The sequence below is a fragment of the Macrobrachium nipponense genome, chromosome 25 (genome assembly GCF_015104395.2).
Source record: "Macrobrachium nipponense isolate FS-2020 chromosome 25, ASM1510439v2, whole genome shotgun sequence".
In the NCBI taxonomy this organism is placed as follows: Eukaryota; Metazoa; Arthropoda; class Malacostraca; order Decapoda; family Palaemonidae; genus Macrobrachium; species Macrobrachium nipponense.
In genome coordinates, this window is record NC_087214.1 from 73,057,831 (window position 1) to 73,085,094 (window position 27,264).

The 27,264-nt window shown below is 34.6% G+C and overlaps 1 protein-coding gene across 1 annotated transcript in view; it reads right to left on the reverse strand.

The window, feature by feature from the left end:
* Positions 1-626: 626 nt before the first annotated feature.
* The window catches only part of LOC135199106 (cardioacceleratory peptide receptor-like), a 74,649-nt gene continuing 48,011 nt past the window's right edge, over positions 627-27,264 (reverse strand). The window contains 5 exon segments of the mRNA XM_064227025.1: positions 627-874; positions 4,935-5,093; positions 16,942-17,122; positions 22,171-22,284; positions 23,777-23,962. Of these exon segments, the coding sequence (XP_064083095.1) occupies positions 727-874; positions 4,935-5,093; positions 16,942-17,122; positions 22,171-22,284; positions 23,777-23,962 (788 nt within the window). The 3' untranslated portion in view covers positions 627-726.

A 27,264-nucleotide genomic window follows, 5' to 3' on the forward strand; every position in this document is an offset into this window, starting at 1 on the left:
CACAATCTCTCTCTCCATACTGCTCAAGGATGTGTATATCTCCACAATTTTAAGGCCAGTCTGAAGAAGATACGAGATATTCAAACCCTAAACAGACCTAAACAACGTCTTACAGCCATTTGTTCCCACCGAAGTCAGCTGACACCCGCGCGCCACGGAGGAGTTCCAACATGGCGTCGCGAACAGCACTCACACACACACACACACAGGATGGAAACACTAAAGAGTTCGTATATTAGTTGTGTACGTCTGTGGCTTCCCCCTAAGCTGGTGGCGTACACAACGCTTCTTACAACTCCTTAGGAACGCAACCTCTGTTGGTTGGTTTTAAAAAAAAAGAGTGAAACGATGATCACAAGAGAAAGAAACATCTCGTTATTAAAAAATAGACGGCGAAAGAAGCCATCACCATGTCTTTTTTTTACCGTGAGCCGTGAGGAAATTACATTTAAGCGTATAATATGCCATCGTGAGACAGGTTTTTAGAAGGAGAGAAGTGGTAGAGAGAATTAAAGGCGATGAATAACCTTCGCTTCGTACAACATGAGCCTCATACAACGGTATATATATATATATATATAATATATATATATATATTATATATATATATATATATATACCAGAGCTCCACACACACATACACGCAACCAGTGGCATGGGTAGAAATGCGTCAACACAAACTTGACATATATATACATAAATCTGACATCCGTCCCTTCGTCGGGATTAGACCACGGACCCTCTGATGTAGGCGTCGTGCTTTCTCTTCGTATTGTAGGTCAGGAGCTCCGTGTCGAGGTACTCCCTGTGCACCGTCGTCGTGGTCTGCGTCAGTCCCTTGTTCAGCTCCGCCCCCTGGCGAACTGGGTTGTACCTGAGGAGGAAGAAGGGTGGGGGGGGGGGAATGGACGTCAGTATGTGAAGTTGGCTTCGACTGCGCAGATATAAATATGATTTATAAATAGACTTTAAAATTACAGTTTTTGCTCTGGAATACTGAGCAAATGTTCACTTGGAATCAATATCTAATAGACTGTGCAGATATATAAATGTAATTTGTAAATAACTTGGAATCAATATCTAATAGACTGTGCAGATATATAAATGTAATTTGTAAATAAACTTACAAATTCGTTTTGCAATGCAATATACAACAAATATTTAATAGACTGTCTCCAGATACGAATATATTTTGCAAATATGCTTAAAATAACTAGTGTTGCTCACAAATAATGAAACACATTTGACATTTTAAAAAACATTTCAGTATGAATCCAATTTCTGCTTAACGGGACACATAATCAGGGACAATAAAAAGCTGTCAAAATTCACAACAATCATTGGCCACACATGCCTACAAGGGTAGACCGAGATTGACAGACTCTGAGCAGAGGCCACAATCATTAATTTATCTCCCAGATGGACCCCCTTTCAAAATTTAGCCTTTTTAACATAAGGCAAACAAATTAACACTGAAGCCAACATTGAACAACATCCAAGAGAGACACTCACTGGAGAATAATGAAACATTATTTACAAGAATCACTTGAAATGTGAAACTAATAAAAGATACTGGGAAAGAATCGAGAAGAGGAGAGATAAGGAATAATGGATGATTCAGGAATAAGAGAAAGGGATATAGGGTGTGGGACAAGGAAGATAACAGCGTAGAAGGTCAGGAATGGATAACTGGATTCAAAACATTCAAAGCTCAGAAATCACATCTTTCCCAACAAGAAGAGGAAATGGCAGATACACTGACACACAAAGAGAGAGAGAGAGAGAGAGAGAGAGAGAGAGAGAGAGACTGCAAGCTCAAGAACCAATGAGATTTCACGACACCCAACATAAACAAGAAATGGAGAGAGAGAGAGAGAATACTGCAAGCTCAAGAACCAATGAGATTTCACGACACCCAACATAAACAAGAAATGGAAGAAACACAGAGAGAGAGAGAGAGAGAGAGAGAGAGAAAGAGAGAGAGAGAGAATTAGATTCCATTCCATATTCCACGGTGCTTCTGCAGACTTACGAGCAAGCAAACAAGCAAGATTTCTATTATGTACTCAAACTGTGACATCCAGAAAGAAGACTTTGGCAAAGAGGACATCTTCAAAACCGAAAGATTCAACTGTCTACAAACCTCACTGTATTCCTGCGTTGTTATGGGGTTGGGGGACGGTTGGGTGGGGGGTTGGAGGTGCCCGGAAAGAGAGCAAGCACAAGAGAGGAAGACATTATGTTTGGGAAACACAAAAGCAAATCAAAAGCACAGAGTTGTTTGCATAGTCAGAAAATTATGGATGGAATTTTGCGCCAGTTTTGGGGGGAATATTTTTGATTTGGAAATTATAAATAATATATATTTATACATAATCTCATATATATAAAAATATACACAACAAAAATACACAAAGATCAAACTAGAAATGAGAAATTGTTATAAGTAATTACTAGCAATTGTTTCAAATAAAAAAAAGACCGAGAATAATAATAATAATAATAATAATAATAATAATAATAATAATAATAATAATAATAATAATAATAATAATAATAATAATTCATTATTTTGTGCAGTTCCCCATTACAGAAGTGAAAATGTATCTCGTACATTAAGAACAATATATAAAAATAAATTGTTATGTGATGCAATTTATCGTTGCAAATTTGAGGAATAAATAAGACAATAGAATTCATACTATAGGTTCACCTATCAAAGGAAATGGCATCTCTAAAATTATGAAAAGGTGAATATCATAGAAATATTGCCTTACTTACTTATAGCACCTTAGTAAAATAAGTCTTGTACAACAAAAGTGGAAAAAAATGATAGTGATTAACAAAAAGTCTAATACAACAAAAATAAAAATAAAATGATAGTGATTTAAGTAAAATTCTTATACTACAAAATAGTGAAAAAATGACAGTGATTGAAATGAAGTCTTATACAAAAACTGAAAAAAGAATCATAGTGATTAAAAAAAAGTCTTATACAACAAAAATTAAAAAAATGAGTGATTTAAATAAAGTCTTGTACAACAAAAATTTTTAAATTATGGTGATTTAATTAGTCTTATACTGCAAAACAGTGAAAAAAAGGATAGTGATTTGAATAATGTACAGCAAAATAGTGAAAAAATGATAGAGATTAAAAAAGTATTATATTACAAGAGTGAAAAAACTATGGTGATTAAAAGTGTCTTATACATCAAAAGTGAAAAAAATGAGAGTGATTTAAATAAAATTCTTATATTATAAAACGGTGAAAATGGATTGTGATTTAAATAAAGTCTTGTACAATAAAAAGGAAATAAAATTATAGTGATTCAAATAAATGTCTTATACTCCCAAAGTGGAAAAAATGATAGTGATTAAAAAAAAAGGTCTTATACGACAAAAGTGGAAAAATGATAGTGATTTGAATAAAATTCTAATACTACAAAACAATGAAAAAATGATAGTGATTGAAATAAAGTCTTGTACAACAAAGGTGAAAAATTGATAGTGATTAAAATAAAACCCTTACACTACAAAAATAAAATAAAACTTTTACACTACAAAAAACTGGAAAAAAAACCGTGATTATATGCAATTCTCAACTACTATAAATAAGAGCACGACCACTATATTGTGGAAAGTGGTTCAAAATGGTCTTTCTAATTGGAACTGGGTCAACAAACACCTGGAATGGGTTGATTTCGTCCAATTCCCGAAGTAGGAATATGATGGGAAGATACAGCAAGATTAAAAACAAAAAAAAAATAATATTCATATATGCAGTTCAAAGACCTTAATAGAATTGAGGTTAGTGAGAAAAATATTAAAACGCGAGGAAAAATTGGAAAAATTAATAAGAGGAAAATGATAATAAGTGAGAAAATCGTGATTAATATATAAGGGATTTCATGCAATTCTTAAAATTAACAGAAGTGTGAAAAAAATGTAAAAAATAAATTAACACATCAGTGACACAGGTCAATTACACGAATTCCCACTAGACGAAAATAATAAGAGAATTCATTTGAGACAGATGAATGATATACAACCTCCCATTGCAAATCCGTTGAAGATGCAGTGTAATTCCATATAGAACCCATAGAGAGAGAAAAAAAAACATACCAGAAAGAGTGAAAAAAATAGAGAATAAAATACCAAAAGAGAAAAAAAACCCACCAAACAGATGAAAGAAAAAACTGGAATAACCCAACGAAAAAAAAAACACAAAAATGAGTGAAAAAAAAGAGAGAGAAAAAAAACAGGAGCAATTCAAAATCAATTCCCTAGAGAGTCCAAAAAGAGAGAAAACCCACACCAAAAGGAATGAATAAAAATAAAAGGAAAACCTATAGAACTTAATAGTGACAACAAGGAACTCCACAGAGAACCCAAAGAGAGAGAGAGTGAAAAAAAAATAACACCAAAAAAGTGCCAAGAATAAACCATTATTATTTACAGTAAAAGAAAAAAAACACACACTAAAAAGAATGACGGAAAAATCTAAGAGGAATTCCACAGAGAACCAAAAAAAACCAAAAAGAGAAGAAAAAACCCACGCTAGAGAGAGAGAGAGAGAGAGAGAGAGAGAGAGAGAGAGAGAGAGAGAGAGAGAGAGAGAGAGGAAAAAAACTAAGAAAATCTAAATAATCTTATAGAGCGACTCCATAGGAAAAAACCACACAAAAAGAATGAATCTAAGTGCAATTCCACAGAGAACGCCCTCCCGCCAAAAGAAAAAAAAACATAAAGAGAGAGAGAGAGAAAAAAAAACATAAAAAGTCAATTAAGAAAGAAAAACCTTGACGCCCTCAAGACCAACTCCACAGAGAAACCCATAACCAGAGGGGGAAAAAAAAAGAAAAAAAAAAAAAAACCCACAGACTAGACTCTGCCCCAAGAGAACTGAGAATGAACACCATCATCATCATCCCCACCTGACAGACGTGAGAGTGTGGCGCCTGCTGGAGGCATCAGACATCGTTGTGTACTCTGTACCGTACCGGTGGAACGGCCCGCTCGGTTCCACCGGCTGCTGGGCACACGCCAGGCAGGGGAACAGGTGCGTCACCAGCCAGTTGATCCACTGGATTCTTCTGCTGGGCAGCCGGGCAGACGGGCAGGGCAGATGAGGCACAACGGGAGAAAGGCATATTACTACTGGCAGGAAAGATTGAGTGTGGGTGGTGATGAGCAAGACTGGAGTCCGGTTATACGGAATGGCAGTTATGTTTGGCGGTCAGGGGGACATCAGTTATTTTTGGAGGTCAGGGGAATGTTAGTTGCTTTTGGAGGTGAAAGGGAACATCAGTTACTTTTGGAGGTAAGGTTGAACATCAAGTTATTTTTAGAGGTAGATGGAAACACGGGAATTATCTTTGGAGGTAAAAGAAACGACAGTTACTTTTGGAGGTAAGGGGAATGGTAGCTACTTACGTAGGTAAAGCGGAAAGTTAGTTACTTTAGGAGGTAAAGAGAATGCGAGTTACTTTTGGAGGTTGAGTTATACACAGGAATCACTTTTAGAGAGTACACTATGGCCTGGATTCCGGTTAGGGAACGTCAGTTACTTTTGGAGGTAGATGGAAATGCAGGAATTACATTTAGTGGACGAATATCAAAGATAACAAGACATTGGGTTACTTTTGGAGGTAAAGGGAACGTCAGTTATTTTTAGAGGTTATCACGACCTTTAGTTCAGTTTTAGAATGTGAATTACTTTTGGAGGTTAAGCTAAACACAAGAATTACTTTCACAGAATGATACCAAACACAACACGACTTGGAGTTCCGTTTTGGGACGTGAATGACTTCTGGGGATTAAGGCAAACAGAAATGACCTTTTTAGGGTGAAAACTCAAGATTAACTGGCCAGCAATCTCATAATGGAACGTGAGTTACTTTTCAAGACAAGGGAAAATATGAATTATATCTAAGGTATCAGCACCTATGATAAAGGGAACTAAAATTATTTTTGAAGGCCTTAGTAGGACGACAAACCAAAGAAAAGAGCGACTTGGCCTGGAGTTACATTATTATAGAACAGGAATTACTTTCAAAGGATAGGGATACAAGGCTACGTCGGAAGACGAGCAAAATTGGTGACAAGGCCAAGAATTAATTTAAGGAACTTGGCGTCATGATCTGAATTTGGATAAAGACGACTGCTGCTTAATGTTTCATTTCACACACACACACACACATGAGGTCTGTCTATCTACCTCAAACACTTGGATAATAAATTCCCGACAGATAACGTCCAATAACTCAAAAGTACCATAGAAGTTTTTAAAATTCGTGTCGGCTTTGTTGAAAAAAAGAAAGACTGGATTGTTTGGTTGGAGCTTGGGGCGATGGGGTTTTATAACAAGAGGGGGGGGGGGGGGGGGGGGGGGGAAGCGTGAAAGGGTACACAGATAGGGTGCTTGTGGCCAAATTCGGCAGTAAAGCAAAACGGGCCCGAACTTATCGGCCAAAAAATTCCTTTTCGTTTTGACCGGAGCCACTGAGATACTGAAAGGACATACTCGTGAGACGTGAAAGTTGAGAGAGAGAGAGAGAGAGAGAGAGAGAGAGGAGAGAGAGGAGAGAGAAGAGAGAGAGAGAGGGGACAATTTCGTTTTTCATCGCCTGCATCTTTCACGCAAAAGCAAGCACTCCATCCTGCCTCATTTCGCAAACAAATTGCCTCTTACCTGGCCATCCAAAATTCATACGAAAATAAGTATTCTTAAAAAAAAAAAAAAAAAAAAGTTATTTTGCAGCATCCTTTAGCTTCAAAGGGCAGTCCTTTCTGGCTCTTTTAAATAGTTACCTGTCCAACTTCTTTAACTTTCCTTTTTAATAATAATAATAATAATAATAATAATAATAATAATAAATAATAATAATAATAATAATAATAATGTCTTTGTTTACCCAAAGGTCTTGTCCTGAATCCCCCAAAATGGGCCACAACTCTAAATTTGAATGCTGGCATAAATATTATGAATTGCCCCCCCCCCCCCCCCCCCCACCCCAGGAAAAACGCAAATACATTAAATATATTGACATACTGAATGATATATACATGTCATACTTCAAAGTTCGAATTTGTCTCCATAGGAAAGATTAATCACTTGTAAATAATGGTAGTCGTAAAAACACTACTGTTTGTTGACTACTTTCTCTCTCTCTCTCTCTCTCTCTCTCTCTCTCTCTCTATTTGTCTTTTCATTCTCTCTCTCTCTCTCTCTCTCTCTCTCCTCTCTCTCTCTCTCTCCTCCGACAAGGAAAGCAACAATACGGCAAGTTTGCTTTAAAGAAACTAATATGTCACTCTTAATATAAGCAATAAACTGCGTACCTGGTGGGAAGTCGACTGTTGTAAGTTGCATACGTCTTCACAGAACTACAATAAGTCACTGTATGAGAAATTTATACTAATATTGACGGAGCTACGATGAGTCATTGTATAGGGAGTATTGATATGTGTACTGACAGAACTACTTTGAAACAGTGTATGGGAATTAAGACAAATATTGACAGAATTATAATGATTCATTGTAAAGGAAATACCAATATTGACAGAACTACAATGAGTCATTACAATGAGAAAGTGCTACAAGTCCTGAGAGAACTGCAATGATTCATTATAAGGGATATTATTATGTGCATTGATACAACTACAATGACTCAGTTTCCAGGAAATTAATACAAGTCTCGGCAGAGCTACAACGAGTCATTGTATGGTGAGTATTAGTACGTATATGCAGTGAGGGAACTACAGTAAGCTATTGTATGGGCAATTAGTACAAGTACTGCCACGAGATTAATACAATGTATGATTCTATGCGGAATAATCATGTAAACTTGAGAGATATAATGAGTCATTGTATGAAAAATCAGTACAATGTCTGCTATAATTACAGTGAGTTATTATATAAGGTGGCTATTCATCTAAATATTGACAGGGGTCACTTTTCCCACCTCGTATACGGTTCAACTTCGCCATCACAAGAATTCCCAGGAAAAGGGGGTGTGGGGTGGGAGGTTCCCACTCTCGTTGATTGATCTCTGCAAATTCCTACGGGAATTCTACAGCGTCGCATTCCTACGAAGTTTCCCCAAAATATATTATGAACAGGATTAGTCCAAAACTTGACACGCAAGCTTCGAGGAGTTGTCACAAGTTTAAAATATAAAGTGTCAGACTTCTAAAACTCTTGTAGCTTGTGGGATCTACGATCTAGAAGCAGAATTCCAAGAAGTGACGTAGAGGAGTTGATTAGTAAGTCTTGTAGCAACTTTACTTGAATTCACAAAAATGATTGACAGCTGTCATAAAATGGCCCTTCAATTGAAGGTGGCACGAGTTAATTACGAATGGATAATTAGGTCAGGTCATGAAACTGATTGCTTTCGGACACTACAAAACTCCAAGTTGAAAACTATTGCAATTCAATGACCATTGTATGTGAAAATTAAGCAATCATGTAAAACTAATGTGTATGCGTTCACATAACACTGCGTTCATTACTTGTGGACAAAACGGTTAATAGAGAATTGTAAATTGACATACAGAGTAAAAATGGTAATTAAAACATACTTCTTTTTCCAAAACGATATTATATTATATATATATATATATATATATATATATATATATATATATATATATATATATATATATATATCGTTTTGGAATAAGAGGTATGTTTTAATGAGAATTGCCAATTATTCTGGTAAAAAGGAGGAAATGGAAGTTGCCAAGGATTTGGGGTTGTTTTATTATTATTTTTTTCTAGTTTTGAAGCCAAGGGATTTTTTGGTTTTTCCTTCCGATATATTAGCCTTGTGAAACTGAAAAGGGTATAATATATATATATATATATATATATATATATATATATATATATATATTACTATATATATATATATCATATACATATACATATATATCGCAAGGAAAAATCCCTTAGCCTCAAAACTAGAAAAAATAATAATAAAACAACCAAAAATCCTTGGCAACTTCCATTTTCTCTTTCCAGCATCATTGCCATTTCTCATTTTTTTTCTATAATCCTTGGTAACTCCCATTTTCTCTTCGAGAATCCTTGAAAACGCCCATTTTCTTTTCCAGAATCATTGGCAACACCCATTTTCTTTCCTCTTTCAGACTACTTACCACCTCCCATTTTCTGTTCTATTCCAGACTCCTTGGAAACTCTCATTTTCTGTTTTATTCCATACTCCTTGGCAACTCCTATTTGCTTTTCCAGAATCATTGGGAACTCCCATCTTCTGTTCTATTCCGGACTACTTACCACCTCCCATTTTCTGTTCTATTCCAGACTCCTTGACGAATATATACTAAATTGTTGGGACGCTCCCCCAAAGTTTGAAGAGGGGGTGGGAATTTCGACAGTGGGGGGCTGTCCATCTGTAGGAGATTTTAGACGAGAGAGAGAGAGAGAGAGAGAACGACTTGCTAATTTCGAGAATATTTCTTAGACTATAGTTTTACAAGGATTGAGACATTCTCCTAAGGTTGGAAAGACAGTCAAGGGGCGTGTCTATGCAAATGAGAAAACAATGGAGAATCATTTCTTCCATTGGTGAGAAAAAAAAAAAACACAAGGAGGGGGGGGGGGGGGAGGTGAGGGGTGATTCAAGGTATGGCAAGGGAAACAGTTACCGAGCTCGAGAGTAAAAATTCAGACGCTTTTTTCTTTTTCTTTTTTTTTCAAGGGGGAAAAACACCTTTTGTGGGTCTATAAAAATCTCGAATGGACGACTTCTGTACTGCATATTGTTTTAGGCACAGACAGAAAATTAACTTCAAGCAATTACACACACACATACGCACATACATTTTTATTTACTATACATTAGTATTCCATTAGAAAAAGCCTTTTTAATTCTGAAATATAAACCTCATTTAGAAATTAATTCATTTAATATATACACATATAGATTACAATATATATATATCTATATATATATATATATATATATACTTATAACATATACATATATATATGTATACATACATACGTCTAATGATATGATTTGGACATGAACATAACCTACGTATTCAGCAGAATAACAGTACTACTAGGATTATACATAATCTATTTATATCAATACACACATGCATATATACGTATATGCAATTACATACGAACATCGATGCATGCAATTACCAATTGTATACGAATCACGAAGGCACAAAGACAAGAAGAGAGAGAGAGAGAGAGAGAGAGAGAGAGCGAGAGAGAAGAGAGAGAGAGAGAGAGAGAGAGAGAGAGGACTCATGCATCGTGCATTCATTAGTATGTTTCATTCTTTAGAGGTTGGAAGGGAATTACAAAAGCATTATATTCGGGTGGTTTACAGGATCATGCGACAGAAAAAATAATATTAATAATTTAAAAAAAAACATTGAGTGAAAAAATGTATATAATAGTTTCCATATTTTTTTGGGACGAGTGAGTTTTTAGGTTTTATTTGCAAATGTTTTTTTTTTTTTTAGTTTTTTCAACTAATGGTGAGTTTGGTTGTAAGTATAAATAAAATACATTTTGGAATTCTCTGGATATTGATGGTCTTAAGTTTCTGTGGTGTTTATATATATATAAATAAATAAATTATATATATATATATATATATATATATATATATATATATATATCTACATACATACATACATACATACATTCTGCATAAACATTATATATTATATACATATTTATATAGTAATGTTGTATGTATGTATGTATGTAGGTCTGTAGGTATAAGATATTATCTATCTATATAATAACAGATATATATGTATATATACTTATATATTATATAGTAACTGTAATATATATATGTATAATAGATATATACATATATATAGAGATATATAATATATCTTATAATATATATATATATATTAACTGAACCTTTCTGAATACCCAACAACCACTATAAAAAAAACAAAATTGACGCAAACACCACACAACTTAATTATATTTTTCACATATTTATATATACACACACATATATATATATATATATATATATATATAATATATTCTATATATATATAAATATATATATATATATATATATATATATATATATTATATATATAAAGTGTGCAATCTCCCTAGGGTTAAAAAAAATCCTCAAAAGATAAATAAGAAAAAAAAAATCCTTAAAAATGAAAAAGAATGAATTTTCTAAACACTACTCTGGATGAAACGACTTACTGATGACTGTGTGACGGTGGTTTTCGTTGTGGTCCATTTTCTCCTTGGTTTAGTGAAGGAAGAAATGGGGTTTAATATGTTTGAGGGTCAACTCCGTCATTCTTGTTACATAGAAAACGGGATTAAGGGATAGGTTGCCAAAGGTTGCTAATTATCACAGGTTAAGTAGGTGTTTTTTTTAAAGGTTAAGTTATTGGTGAGGTGTTTTTTTTTATTTTAGGTAGCGTAGGTTGAGTAGACGGTACTGAATGGGTAAAAGAATACAGGGTGCAGGGTACTGTAGGGTACAGAACAATACAGGGTATCGCAGGATACAAAATCTTTTACTGGTGGGTTAAGGTAACGTAGGTAGACGATACGGAATTGAAAACCGAATACAGAATACAGAATACTTTAGAATATAAAACGATAAAGGAATACAGCAAAATACAGGATATAAAACTGATAGAAAAAAAGTGACACTTTTGGATAGAAATAACTTAAGTGATTCTGCGAAAAAAAATATCAAAAATAATTTTGACAATTAAAAAAAAAAAAAATTTGCCTACAGTCCAAAAGCATATTTCTCCCTTACATGGGTCACTAATATTTTACTCATTTTTTTTTTTTTTTTTTTGTCTAGTCTACAAAAAAAACTTTGTTCATATTCCACAGAGCTTTATAGAATGGTTTGAAAATCTGATAATAGCTTGAATATTTTCCAAGGAGGATATTTCGTAACTTATCATAGCTTGGTTGTTTACTGGTTAGTATATTGGAGGATAAATAGTTTGGTGAATATAACAAGTATGGCTGTTTCTTGGTCTGGGTCTGTAGTTCGGTTTAAACAGCTTTCTGAATAATAAGTTAGGTAGTTTTTTTTTTTTTTTTTTTTTTTTTTTTTTTTTGGGGGGGGGGGAGAGTCATTGGCTGTTTATTGTTGAAACAACTAAGAAAATGTAAGGAAGTAGTCTAGAGCATGTATTTTATAATAAATTTTTTTGACTGGTTAAACGTCTAGTAAAATTATTTTTAAGGGAATTTATTTTGCCTAGCAATTTGTAACCATGACAAACATCTATTATGAACATTTCACCAATGTTTTACGGTCCTAAAATGTTTTATGATAAACTCAAACATTGTTCCGTGAACATCATCGAGCGATGGAAAACATTTCATTTTAAGAAAACACGTACACAAAAAATGTATACTAATCTATTAAGTTGTAGATTTGTCAAAAAAAATTGTGGATCACTGGAAAACATCTATAGTGAAACCATGGATTTACCTATTATATTTTCTGTTACCTGTTCTCTTTCTGTTTTTCCTGTTACCTTCTCCTGCTTCTTTTCACATCTTTTCAAATGAATACCACAATATTCTTTGGAAGCTTAAAGAATTTCAAGTCAGCGGCCCCTTTGGTAGGCTTCTTCCATATGAATAGGGTTCGTCTTTTGAATAATAATAATAATAATAATAATAATAATAATAATAATAATAATAATAATAATAATAATAACTAATAATAATAAATAATGCCTGTTTAACTCAATGATCCTCTGAATATTACCAGGAATCCATCAAGTAACATCAACACAAATTTGGCCCCACATCTCTCTCTCTCTCTCTCTCTCTCTCTCTCTCTCTCTCTCTCTCTCTCTCTCTCTCTCTTGCAGGCTCATTTAGGCCGTTTGATAACCGCGTAAGGCCAATTTTTCAGAGCTGATCCGTCCACGAAAGAGCTTATGGCAAAATCAGGATGGCCGTCAGCTACTGGCCCTTGGGGACTCCGTTTCACATTCCAACATTAATTACGAATCGAATCCCTACCAACCCCCGCCACGCGTTGTGGGTTGGGGTGGAGGGTGTGTGGGGGGAGGGAGGGGGGGGGGGGGTTGGTCTCCCAATTTCAAAATGCCTGATTGAGGGGCAATTGGACCTTGGACCTGTTTCAGGGGGCAGTTCGAATCGGAGATGATAAAAGTTATAGTAAAAATTCAGTGTCGTAATTAGCACATGACCCTCAGGGAATCGGTTTGAAGGACGGATTCAAATATTATGGATTTACGCATTACGGAAATATTCGTTGTAATTGTGGATATTTGGGAAATATTTTCTGCTTAAGGCGTGGGTGGGAATATCTATAGAATATCTTATATTCAGCAGTGAAATACACATACATATACGTACATAAACACACACACACACACAAAACACACACATATATATAAACAGAAGTTCCCATGAGGTTGGTCTGGATTCCAGTGTCTTCCAGTTCCGTTTCTTTTCTCGACTGGATTCCACCGGATATCCTTGACTTATTTATGTTTTGTTTATATTTTTAAATCGATTCATTGGTTAGTGTGTACACACACACACATACACACACACACACACAAACACACACACACATATATATATATATATATATATAATATATATATATATATATATATATATATCTTCCACAAGATACTCCCGTACTAAGGCTACAAATTTTAATCTGGGTAAAGGTACGTTTACCCATTCAGTACCGCGAGTCGTTCCCTTCAAAAGAGCTCATGAATGAATAAACTCCATGGAAATCATTCATTATTCACGAGAGAGTTTTTTTTTCTCTCTCTCTCTTTCTTCTTCTTCTCCTGGGAGATGAGGCAAGAGAGAGATGATGAATGATCTTTTTAATTATCTTTCCTGTGCCGTCCTTAGAGTGATGTTTGTCTGGTACTTTGGAGTGATACAGATGCACACACACACATACACACACCCGCACACGTGTATATATATATATATATATATATATATATATATATATATATATATATATATATATATATATATATGTGCCCCGAAGATGTGTTAAATACACGAAAAAAGAAAGTACTATGCACTCTGTCTTTTCAATTTCCAATTATTTCTTACTGGCTTCAGCGAATAAGCAAAATCACGTGCTTACTTTTGTGATGTCTTAGTGATATATATATATATATTATATATATAATATATATATATATATATATATATATATATATATATATACACTAACAACCAAGTAGCTCTGTCTCTCCTACTTAAAAATGTCAAAAGAAGTGATTAATACATAAATGCAAAAACATGAATAAATTAAGAGACGCTGGAATCATGTCAAGAAATGAGAGAGAAAAAAACTGGAAGATACTCTAGGAATCCCAGGACCAAACCTCGGGGTGGGTGGTCGGGAAGGGCGGGAACTTCAGTTTCAAAAAAAAAAAAAAAAAAAAAAAAAAAAAAAAAAAAAAAAAACAACCTTTAGGATTTCTTTATTTGTCTCCGTTATAATCTGCTTAGGAGGTGAGAGAAGAGGAAAAAAAGGAATGATTAAGAAATTAAAAAAAAAAATCATTAAAAAAATTGACGAAAGGGAAAGATTTGTACGACGACGCGATGAAATTCAAAAATCCACTGAGCTCGAAATGATTTGTACATTTTTTTTCTTCTTTTTTTTTGACTTCTGGTAAAGATGGCTGCTTACCCAGTGCATTTTTTTTTGTGTGTGTGATTTCCAGGAGTAATTTATCACCTATACGCCTTCCAGGCTACCCCTCCCCCTCCCAAGAACTGGAAATACCATCCGTTCCAGATGGTCTGCTCGTTCCAGTCCGCAGAAATCGATCCTGGAATGAGGCTGGAAGACCTGTTCCCTTCTCCAGCCTGGCTGCGACCTGCCACAGTCGACTAACTACCAGGGAGGTGATTTACTATATAAATCGATGAAAGCTTAACCACTGAGCCACTCATACACGTAATTATTATATATATATATATATATATATATATATATATATATATATATATTATATATCATATTCTTGCTAAAGTTCAAATAACGTTTCGTTTTCCATGATGTTCAAATGGTTTACAATTTTCTACTATTTTTTTCCACTGATACCCTTCAAGAAATAAAAATATATTCCAAGATATGTTTAAATGTTTCCAAGATATACTCGAAATCTGTTTGTTTTTTACGATGGACATAACATATTTTCGATATTTTTACATCAATGTTTTCCATGGTGAACTTGAGGTGTTTGTTTCATAAAAGTTTTTTTTTTAAATTTAAAATGAAATGTTTTCCATTAAATACCAGAATGCTTTTCATGATGAATTTGTTGATGACAATGTCTTTATACGCTCAATGATTATGTCAAAATGTTTGCTATTCTTTATGAAAGCTGTTCTTCATTGTAGCCTAAAATGTTTGATATCACGTGACTTTTTCCAGTAACAAAATTGAACACTTTCCTGTCGAAGTTTCGGATGTGTTTTATTCCGTATTCCTATCATTAAAAAATAAAAAAATAAGTCTTGAAATAGTTTAAATTACAAAATTACAAAAAAATTGTCGATTTCAAAAGTTCCAAAATTCGAACCATTTCAGTGGTCGAGGGAGAACCTTAAGATGAGGAGTTGGGCATGGGGGTTGGGTATATGGGTATCTAGACAGAGGTAAGGGGATGGGTAGGAGTGGGTAGGAGGGGGTAGGGGGTAAGAAGCAAGGAAAGCAGAAGCACACACAGGTTGTCATTAAAAAAAATAACAGTCAATGATTTTAGTGCCAAAATGGAGAAGGTATATTGACAAGACGTGGGTCCATTTAGTAAGACAGGGGGGGTAGGAAGGAGTAGGAGCGAGAGAGAAAGGGAGAGGGAGGGGGGAGGGTGAGGGGGGAGGGGGGAAAGGGGGAGGGGAGGTGGGTGTTATAAAGCAAGCTTTTTAAAAGTTACTTTTGTGAACGTCTTAGGTTTGTTCTAAAGGTTCTACGTTGTTTAGAGAGGGCTTTTAGGTATACGTTCATGCATGCAATTCCTAAATACAATTTATATTTTTTTGAGTTATTTTATATATATATGGAAATGTATATACACAAAACATGTTCTGAAAAGGTACTGGTGAAATGTATGGGTCTAAGAATTTAGAAATTAAATATTCAGAAAATACAAAATACAGGGAAAAGAATTGGATTGAATGTGTCTAAAATGTATTTTGGAAAAAATGTTTTTTAATAATTCATCAAAAATCAATTTGGGGAAATTATATTTTACTGGTTTGTCCAAACTGAATTTGGGAAGTGGATTTTTGAAATAATTGTCAAGAAGGCATTTTGGGAAATCGTTACTTTTAATATTTTATCCGAAATTAATTTGAGAAAACTGAATTTTTTAAATTTTATCAAAAATGTATTTGGAAAAACTGTATTTTTTTTATAGTCAAAATTTAATTTGGAAAACTTTGGAATATTTTGTCAAGAGTGAATTTGGGAAACTGTATATTCTATTTGTCAAAAAATTAATTGGGAAAAACTATTTTTCTAATATAATGTCAAAAATGTATTGGGTAAAAACTGTATCTTTAATATTTCATAATAAACGAATTTTGAAATACTGTATTTTTATTTTGTCAAAATGTATTGGAAAAACAAATGCTGTAGTTGTTAACCATTAAAAAGAGGAAGATTTTAGTCCAATAGTTCCCCTAAAAAAAACTGATAGGAAATAAGTGAATAAATGTACGTAAACTATAAATGTAAAATTAATTGACAAACCAATGTTAAATTTGTATGAAAGTGAAGAAAGATTCGTAATTACTTCTGTCCATACAGACAGGGTAAAAAACCTCCAGAGAGAGAGAGAGAGAGAGAGAGAGTGAGAGAGAGAGAGAGAGAGAGAGAGAGAGAGAGAGCAGGCCCATACCTTAGATTACGGCATATGTGCGTCGAAAACAGGCAGTAGATGATTGGATTGGCTGCTGAATTGAGCGGCGCCAGCGACTGTATGAACGTGGCAACAGCCATGTTCGTTTGGGTCTGCGGAATGTAGCCGTATACTTGTAGGAGGTCGAAGACGATGTACGGAGACCAGCACAGGATGAACACTGCAAAGAGAGAGAGAGAGAGAGAGAGAGAGAGAAAGAGAGAGATCGATCAGTCAATGAGCGGGCGAAAGAAATTGCAAAGCATAGAAACCTGGCCTCTACAAAGCTAGGGTATTGATGATAGATTAAGCCAGCCTTATGCTGGCACGGGCTCTTGCTCCTCAGCAGCCCGTGAAGCTCGGGTGTGTGAGGAGAAATTGCAAAAACCATGGACATATCATAACTGGATATTTAGGCGAGGGGAACACTGAGGTAGCTACAGGTTTTCAGGTGGTTTGTGGGTTGGTTCGGAAAAAATAAATCAGAATAAAATGGCCTTCTGAAGAACTGCAGATCTGGGATAGAAAAAAATTTAGGAATAATACATAAATAAAAGTAAGTATCTTTAACACGGAATCTGTCAAGGACACGTATGGAGGCTTTTGAAGCAAAAAATAAATAAATAAATAAATAAATAAATAAATAAATAAATAAATAAATAGAAATAAAAAAATTGAGCGTTGGAGAGAAGGAAGACAATTTTGAAATTATATATAAAAAACTGCTTGTGTCTTTATCATGGCATATTTTGTCAAAGACATGTAGAAGCTAATAAAACAAGACAACTGATCACAAAGACTTAAACAAAATAAATAAATTTAAAAAATTAAAGTTGGAGAAAGGAGAGGAAATCTGTGAACTATATAAAAAAAACACAAGTATCCTTGAAACGGCACCTGTCAATGATTGAAACAAGACAACTGATAAGAAAAAACTGAAAGTTAGATATTGGGGAAAAAAAATAATAAAAAAAAAATCGCGAGAAGAAATTTTAAGGGCGTCTCATTTCATTAGCATAGAAATTGTGTTTCTGGACCTTCTCCGGCCCCCACCATCGCTCCCCTTGGGGGGTGGGGGGTGTGAAATCGCAACCCCCCCCCCCCCTCGTTTTCAGAATCAATTAGCGCAGTCGTCTTCTATCTTTTCTCACCTGGGGGAGCAGGGGTGAGGGGGGGGGATAAAGAAAATTTTATGAAAACAACAATCTCCGAGATGTCCGCGTGTCCTAATGGAATAAATTAGGACCGAGAGGGTTTTTCAATTTTTTATTTTTTTTATTATCTTCGCCGGTGGTTAATTGTATCAAAAGCACAAAGTGATGGAGTTATAATATGATGGCTGTTATATCCTTCAAAGCGGCAGGAATAATTACGGGCGACGCGAAGTCACTGCTGGAAACATGCTCATTTCTAGGGGCGGAACAGCCCGGCCTGGAATGGCCCAGAACGGCCCGACCCGACCAGCCTGGAACTGTCCGATCCGGGTGCGGGTCGGACAGTTCCAGGCTGGTCGGGTCGGGCCGTTCTGGGCCATTCCAGGCCGGGCTGTTCCGCCCCTAGAAATGAGCATGTTTCCAGCAGTGACTTCGGAACAGCCTGGGACAGCCCAGCCTAGCCCGGAACAACCCGGAACGGCCCGACCCGACCCGACCCGGAACAGCCTGGGATAGCCCAGCCTGGCTCAGAACTGCCCGACCCGCCCTGGAACGCCCCGATCCAACCCTGAACAGACCAGAACAACTCGGAACGACCCAACCTGGCCCGGCTTTTACCCTATTCAAATGTTAATATCTCCAAAAGTATTAAAGGTAATAGAAAAATTCTTTAAATTCTATCCCATATAAGATATATTTCTAAAATATCATAAATTCGCATTTAAATGAAGTTTTAATTGCTGCATTATAATTTTCTCTAAATTGACGATTTCAGCACCAATTTCGATAGTTATCTCCGGCTACCAGGCTTAGTTAAAATACGTCCCCTCACCTCCGCTCGAAAGAATAGTTTCGTATTGTATCGTTCGTCATATTATTAGCAGTTTGATGTTGGAAGACTCATGGAGATGCGATTAACGATAATGTTTACGTAGCAGAGAGTTCAAAGATACCTATACTCTGTTTTTTTTCATCTGTCCATCCGCCTGTGGTGTTTTTGTATGGTAACACTGCGTCCCGGGCTTTAGATAGTTACATTCAGCTTACATTCAACGATTATAATATCCTATTTCGAATATTAACGGTAATTCGCATACAGTAAATTATTAAAACACTTTTCAGTTGCAAATGTACACCCAGTATCCTTTTATTTACCTAAAACCTACAAATAGCGTTACTATCTAAAGCCCGGGACGCAGTGTTACCATACAAAAATACCACAGGCGGATGGACAGATGAAAAAAAACAGAGTATAGTTATCGCATTTAGGGTGCCCTACTACTACTACTACTACTACTACTACTACTACTACTACTACTACTACTAATAATAATAATAATAATAATAATAATAATAATAATAATAATTCATTTATTCCACATTTTAGTTTAGTGGGAAGTATTAATAAGGAAAGAAGGTAATAATTAATAATAATAATAATAATAATAATAATAATAATAATAATAATAATTATAAAAATAATAATAATAATAAAAAGGAGGTTTGAAAATTAATATTGAAGCGTTCGACCATAGCTTGGCTTGGGCTCTCTCTCTCTCTCTCGGTATACACTTCACTCTCTCTCTCTCTCTCTCTCTCCTAGCTAGCGAACACTGACGCGAGTTTGATGGGTTCATACACGAAAGGTTCGAGGAAAGGAATGCCAGGATGTCGCTCGCTTCAAAAAAAAAAAAAAAAAAAAAAAAAAAAAAAAAAAACAAAAAAAAAAAAAAAAAAAAAAATAACATCCACTACGTCCCTGTTGACCTCGGCCATAAATCGTGGTCCTGGGTAGTTAGGCGACTGCTGTGGGTTTCACATAGGGGAGGGGGGAGGTAGGGAGGGAGAGGGAGAATGAAAAAATATAAGATAATTATGAAAGGTTATTCTCATGTGATTGGGGTAGAGACATTCTTGAGAAACTCAGTGGGTTCGACTCTCTCTCTCTCTCTCTCTCTCTCTCTCTCTCTCTCTCCTTTATTTATCCATTCATCTATCTTTCTATATATTTATCCCTCTATCTATTAATCTATATATACAACCACCAGCCTTAAAACTAAAGAGAATTCTAACCCAGTTAATTCCAACTTACCAAAAACTCTCTCTCTCTCTCTTTCTCTCTCTCTCTCTCTCTTCTTCTTCTATCTATCTATCTATCCATCCCACTCTATTCCCCTTCCCATAAAAGAGAACAAAATAAAGAACTTGCCTAAAGCGATGACAAACATCATCTTTAAAAACGATCTCTCTCTCTCTCTCTTCTCTCATTTGTCTATCCATCCATCTAACCTATCTATCCATCTATCTCCATTCCCCTTCACATAAAAAGAAAAAAGCAAGATGAAGAACTTACCAAAAACGATGACAGAGGTCATCTTTAAAAACGACTCTCTCTCTCTCTCTCTCTCTCTTCTCTCTCTCTCTCTCTCTCTCTCTCTGTAGATACAGGCAAGATTTATGATGAGCACAAATTAGCATATATCACCCCTACTTTCAAAAGTGGATCAAGACTTGAGGCAAGTAATTATAGGCCTGTGAGTCTAACATCACATATTATGAAAGTGTATGAAAGGGTAATGAAGAAAAATATTATGAAACATTTAATAAAAAATAATTTGTTTAATATAGGACAACACGGTTTCGTACCCGGAAAAAGTACACAAACCCAACTGTTAGTCCACCGTGAGAACATATTCAAAAATATGAAAAGCGGAAATGAAACAGATGTGGTTTATCTAGACTTTGCAAAAGCTTTTGACAAAGTAGACCATAATATATTAGCAAAGAAAATTAGAAAACACAATATCGTAGATAAAATAGGAAGATGGTTAAAAGAATTTTTACACAACAGAAAACAGATAGTTATTGCAAACGATGAGAAATCGGATGAAACCAAGGTAATATCCGGTGTGCCACAAGGTACGGTGTTAGCTGCAATACTGTTTGTTATTATGATTGAAGACATAGACAGTAATGTTAAGGATTCGGTAGTGAGTAGTTTCGCTGATGACACAAGAATAAGTAGAGAAATTACTTGTGATGAAGATAGGAACGCTCTACAAAGAGACCTTAACAAAGTATATGATTGGGCAGAGGAAAATAGGATGGTATTTAACTCTGATAAATTTGAATCAATAAATTATGGAGACAGAGAAGGAAAGCTATATGCATATAGGGGACCTAATAATGAGACAATCACAAATAAGGAAGCAGTTAAAGACCTTGGTGTGATGATGAATAGGAACATGTTATGCAATGATCAAATAGCAATTCTTTTGGCAAAATGTAAAGCAAAAAAAATGGGAATGTTGTTACGGCACTTCAAAACAAGAAAAAGCTGAACACATGCTTTATGCTTTATAAAAACGTAAGTTCGTAGTCCACTTGAATATTGCAATATGATATGGTACCCACACTATCAAAAGGATATTGCACAAATAGAGAGTGTACAAAGGTCCTTTACAGCTAGAATAGAAGAAGTTAAGGACCTTGACTACTGGGAAAGACTACAATCATTAAAATTATATAGTCTAGAAAGAAGAGAACGCTACATGATAATTCAGGCATGGAAACAGATAGAAGGAATAACAGAAAATATCATGGAACTAAAAATATCAGAAAGAGCAAGCAGAGGTAGATTAATAGTGCCCAAAACAATACCAGGAAAAATAAGGAAAGCACACAGGACATTAATCCACTACGCACCAGCATCGATAATGCAGCGTCTATTCAATGCGTTGCCAGCTCATCTGAGGAATATATCAGGAGTGAGCGTAGATGTGTTTAAGAATAAGCTCGACAAATATCTAAACTGCATCCCAGACCATCCAAGATTGGAAGATGCAAAATATACCGGAAGATGTACTAGCAACTCTCTGGTAGACATTAGAGGTGCCTCACACTGAGGGACCTGGGGCAACCCGAACGAACTGTAAGGTCTGTAAGGTAAGGTAAGGTCTCTCTCTCTCTCTCTCTCCTTTATCTATCAATCCATCTACCCATCCATCTACCTATCTATCAATCTATCCCTATTCCCCCTCACATAAAGAAAAAAAAAACGAGATGAAGAACTTACCAAAAACGATGACGAAGGTCATCTTCACCGTCTTGATCTTGGCCTTGGGTATAAGGCCCCGCGAACTCGCTCTTCTCGAGTCGTCCTCGTTATTCGCGCTCCGCTTCTCTCCATCTGTCCGGAAAGGGAGAAGAAGAAGAAGAAGAATGAGGATTAGAAGAAGAAGTAGAGGGAGAGAAGAAGAAGAAGAAGAAGAAGAAGAGTTGTTTACATTATCGTGTATGAAAAGTCCGTTAGGCAGCTTTGCGTTCCGAGGGAGCGAGAGAGGTTCCTGAAAAAACACCCAACATTGTTTTTCGAGTGAGACGAATGGCTCCCTTGTACCTAGGCCCCCCTCCCCACCTCTCCTTTCCATCGACCCACCCACCCACCCACGCCCCCATTTTCATTTCATCACTTTTATTCCTACTTTTTTGGACAGTGTTCCTTCCTAGCTATGAGGAGAAGACGGTACACAAAGATACGAGCATGTTCTATTCAGACTACACCACCCATACTTCATTTTCTTTTTATTCCTGCTCTTTTGGGCAGTGTTCCTTCCTAGCTAACAGGAGAAGATGGCACACAAAGATACGAGAAGGCTCCGCTTGACGTAATTCTTGCTGACGAAGCAGATTTCAGAAAATTACCATAAATTATGAGGAAAAATTATATGTTTATGGTTTCCTCATCTTGTCATTGCCCTCAGTGGCTCCTGAAGATGTTATTTCTTGGGATAAAGCTAACAGGAACTTGTAAATAGCTTCCTGATTTGCATACACATCAACCCTGGGGATGGTCTTGTATCTTTTACAGCTCAGACTCAAAGACAGAGAAATGTTAATTCTGGGATGCTGATCTTTGAAAGGTATTAAAAATACTGAACAGCTGGATTTTGGGCGTATAGCTAAATACTGATGGTAAATTTTATGCCATGACCTAAGATTGACCTATACAAAACTCTTAAGTAAAAGATATAAGATAGTATGCTTACCAATATACATTTGTGCGTCTTCAAAATATGGCCCCTAATCTCTCAACTATACATCTCAAATTCAACTAAAAGCTAAACATCTCTACTGAAATATCAAGCATCTGCCTTAAAATGTGAAAAAAAAAAAAAAAAAAAAACTGCTCGAATCCTGAAAGGAAAACGAAATGGCCGAAATTAAGATGGCCGCTCCGCCACTCATATGACAACTCAAAATTCAACTACAAGCAAACAAGCACTGTATCTACTAAAGCATAAAACATTTTCCCTATATTGTGAAACATACTGCTCGAATTCTGAAAAGGAAACAAAATGGATGAGAAAAACAAAATGGACGCTCCACAAACCTATCCACCAGCTGAGGTCTCCAGATCTCTCAAATACACAACTCAATTCTACTAAAGAGAAAACCAACACTGTATCTGTACTTAAAACATCAAACATATTCCCTGTACTTTGAATCTAAACGGAAAACATAACGGCCCATGGCCCTGTTTGAATCCTAGAAGTAAAAACAAAATGGCTGATAAAAACAAAATGGTTAACACTAAAATGGCCACTCTACCACCCATGCGCCAGTTAAAGTCTCCTCCATCCTTAGCCTTCGAGAAGAAACGCACGCACGCGCGAACTCACTCTTCGAATGGATGGCTTTGGTGCTGACTGTCATGATTTTGCTCTTAGACCAGATGGTGTAGACGATGATGGTGTAGCAGGCAGTGATGATGACGGTTGGGAAGACGAAGACAGTCAGGGAGACTAGAGTCATGTACACTTTCCACTGCCACGCCTCCGAGAAGTCTATCCAGCACTGCGGCACTCCTGCGGAGGGGACGGGAGAGAGAGAGAGATGTTGGCTGTTAAGGAGGCCTTTGACTCTTAAAGGGAGACACTGGGTCTTCTTAGGAGGTACTCTAATTGTAATGTGGTGGACAAGCTGTAATGTGGCACTCAAACTGTAAAAGAGGAGGTCAAATTGTAACATGGCACTCAAATTGTAAAGTTGTGGTCAAATTGTAGTATGGAACTTAAATTGTAATGTGGTGGTCAAACTGTAATGTGGTGGTCAAACTATAATGTGGCACTCAAATTGTAAAGTGGTTGTCAAACTGTAATGTTGTGGACAAATGTATTGTGGAGGCTGTTTCTGTAATGTGGTTCTCAAACTGGAATTCTGTTTTGAAACTAAAATGTGACATTCAAATTGTAATATGATGCTCAAATTGTAACTGTTGGTAAAAATTATAAAGTACCTATTAAATTATAATAATCTATTAAACAAAATAAACAAGGCAAACATCCCATAGCATGAAAATTAATTATACAGAGAACTAATGATAGCAACTGTTTCCCTATCATGAACATGAATTAACAGTGATTCAGCTCTTCTTCAGAGCATAAATAATAAACTAAGTATCATGTTTAATCATTTTCTTACAGCAATTTTTTCAATGTCTTCTAAAAAAATGTTTACAGCAATTTTTTTTCAGGGTTTTGTAAAAAAATATTTGCAGCCATTTTTCAGGGTCTGTAAACATTTTTTACAGATTTTTTTTATAGTCTTGTAAAACATTTCTCTACAGCAATTTCTTCAAGGTCTTGTAAAAGGAATTTTACAGCAATCTTCTTTAGATTCCTGTAAGAAAAATCTTTACAGCACTTATCACAAGGTATTATAAAAGGGTATGTACAGCCATTTTTTCCAAGGTCTTGGAAAATTTTTTAAAGCCATTTATTTTACAAAAGATCCTGCAAAGATATTTATTTACAGCATTTTTTTCAGACTTCTGTAAAAACATTTGTTACTGCAATTTTTTTTCAAGGCACTATAAAACAAACTTTTGAAAAATCCTGTAAAAATAATTTTATAGCAATTTTTTGCAAGATCCTGTAAAAAATGTACTGAAATCTTTTACAATATACCATAAAAATAATTAGCAATTTTTTACAGGATCCCATAAAAACATTACAACAATTGTTTACAAGATCCTGTGAAAAAAAATTACAGCAATTTCTTACAAGATCCCGTAAAATAATTACAGCAATCTTTTTACAAGATCTTGAGCAAAACATTTACGGCAATTTTTTACAAGATCCTGAAAAATGTACAATTTTTTACAGGATCCCGTAAAAACTTACAGCTAATTTTTACAAGATACTGTACAAATAATTTACAGCAATTTTTTTTACAAGATCCCGTAAAAATGACAGCAATATTTTACAAGAACCTGTAAAAAAACTACAGAAATTTTCTACAAGATCCTGTAAAAGAATTTACAGCAATTTTTTACAAGATACTGTAAAATATTTATAGGAATTTATTCACAAGATCCTGTAAAAAATTACAGCAATCTTTTACAAGATCCCGAAAAAAAATTATAGCAACTTTTTACAAGATCCCGTAAAAAAAAACTACAGCAATTGTTTTTAAGATCCTGTAAAAAATTTACATCAATTTTTTACAAGCTTCTGTAAAAAAAAAAAAAAACTGCAGCAATTTTTTACAAGATCCAGTAAAAATTTACAGCAATTTTTTACAAGATCCTGTAAAAAAAAAATTTACAGCAATTTTTTACAAGATCCTGTAAAAAAAATTTACAGCAATTTTTTTACAAGATCCTGTAAAAAAAAATTTACAGCAATTTTTATACAAGATCCTGTAAAAAAAATTTACAGCAATTTTTTTACAATCTCCTGTAGACAAAAAATTTAGAGCAATTTTTTACAAGCACTTATAAACAGAAATTGCTTTGACAACCTTCCAACAGAAATTTGAAAGAAACCTTCGACGAAAACAAGGAATAAATTTTCTTCAGAATTCATTTTTATGGTTTTAAAAGTTAGGAGTATTGTTCTCATATATATATATATATATATATATATATATATATATATATATATATATATATATATATATATAAAAGAATATTGAAAATTTTCAAAATGGAATATAAAAAATAAATTTCTATCGAAGAGTGGTCAAATACCCAAAGGAGAATGGAAATATCATTCGAAATAAAAAAAGAATATATACAAAATATATTTCCAAGGAATCCAGATCCTCTTTTGAAAAATGAAGGCTGCTCCAACCTCCAGAGAGAATAATCACCTCGTACCTTCTTTTCTACTCACCACTCTAGCTCAATCTTCTTAGGGCATTGGGGTATTTTTGCCCACACTTCGGTGGAAATATATTTTGCAATTTATTTGCATTTTGAACGATATTTCCAGTCTTTTTAGGTTATCTGCATACTCATCGGTGGAAATAAATTTTTTTTATATTTTATGTTCAATGATATTTTCAATTTCCTTAGGGTATTGGAGTATTTTTGCCAACTCTTCGGTGGAAATATATTTTATAAATTTTTTAAAATTTTATTTTGAAGGATATTTTCAATCTTTTAGGGTATTGGAATACGTTTGACAATTCTTCGGTGGAAATATATTTTATATATTTTTTTTAAATTATTCTTTGAATGATATTTTCAATCTTCTTATTTGCCCACTGTCCTGAGGAAATATATTGTTTATATTTCCTTTTATTTTATTTTGAATTATATTTTCAATCTTCTTAAGATATTGGGGTATTTTTGCCAACTCTTCGGTGGAAATATATTTTGTATATATTCTTTTTTTATTTCGAATGATATTTCCATTCTCCTTTGGGTATTTGACCACTCTTCGATAGAAATTTATTTTTTATATTCCATTTTGAAAATTTTCAATATCTTTTATATATATATATATATATATATATATATATATATATAATTATATATATATATATATATATATATATATATGAGAACAATACTCCTAACTTTTAAAACCATAAAAATGAATTCTGAAGAAAATTTATTTAATAACTAAAATAACCTCACGACTTTCTCTTCCAGTCCAGAAGTCTCGCAGGTAATCTCCTTCGCAAAACTTTATTTAACTCGAATGAATAACGACAAAAAAAAAAAAAAAAAAATTTTTTAAATAAGATTATCCCTTGATAAGATTTGAACGAGTCTTGCCTCCCCCAAGAATTACATTGAAGACTCTGTGTCGGGAAATAAAGTTTTAATTGACACAATGCGAGTTTATGATACCTGACAGGTAAAGCAAATACACAACTT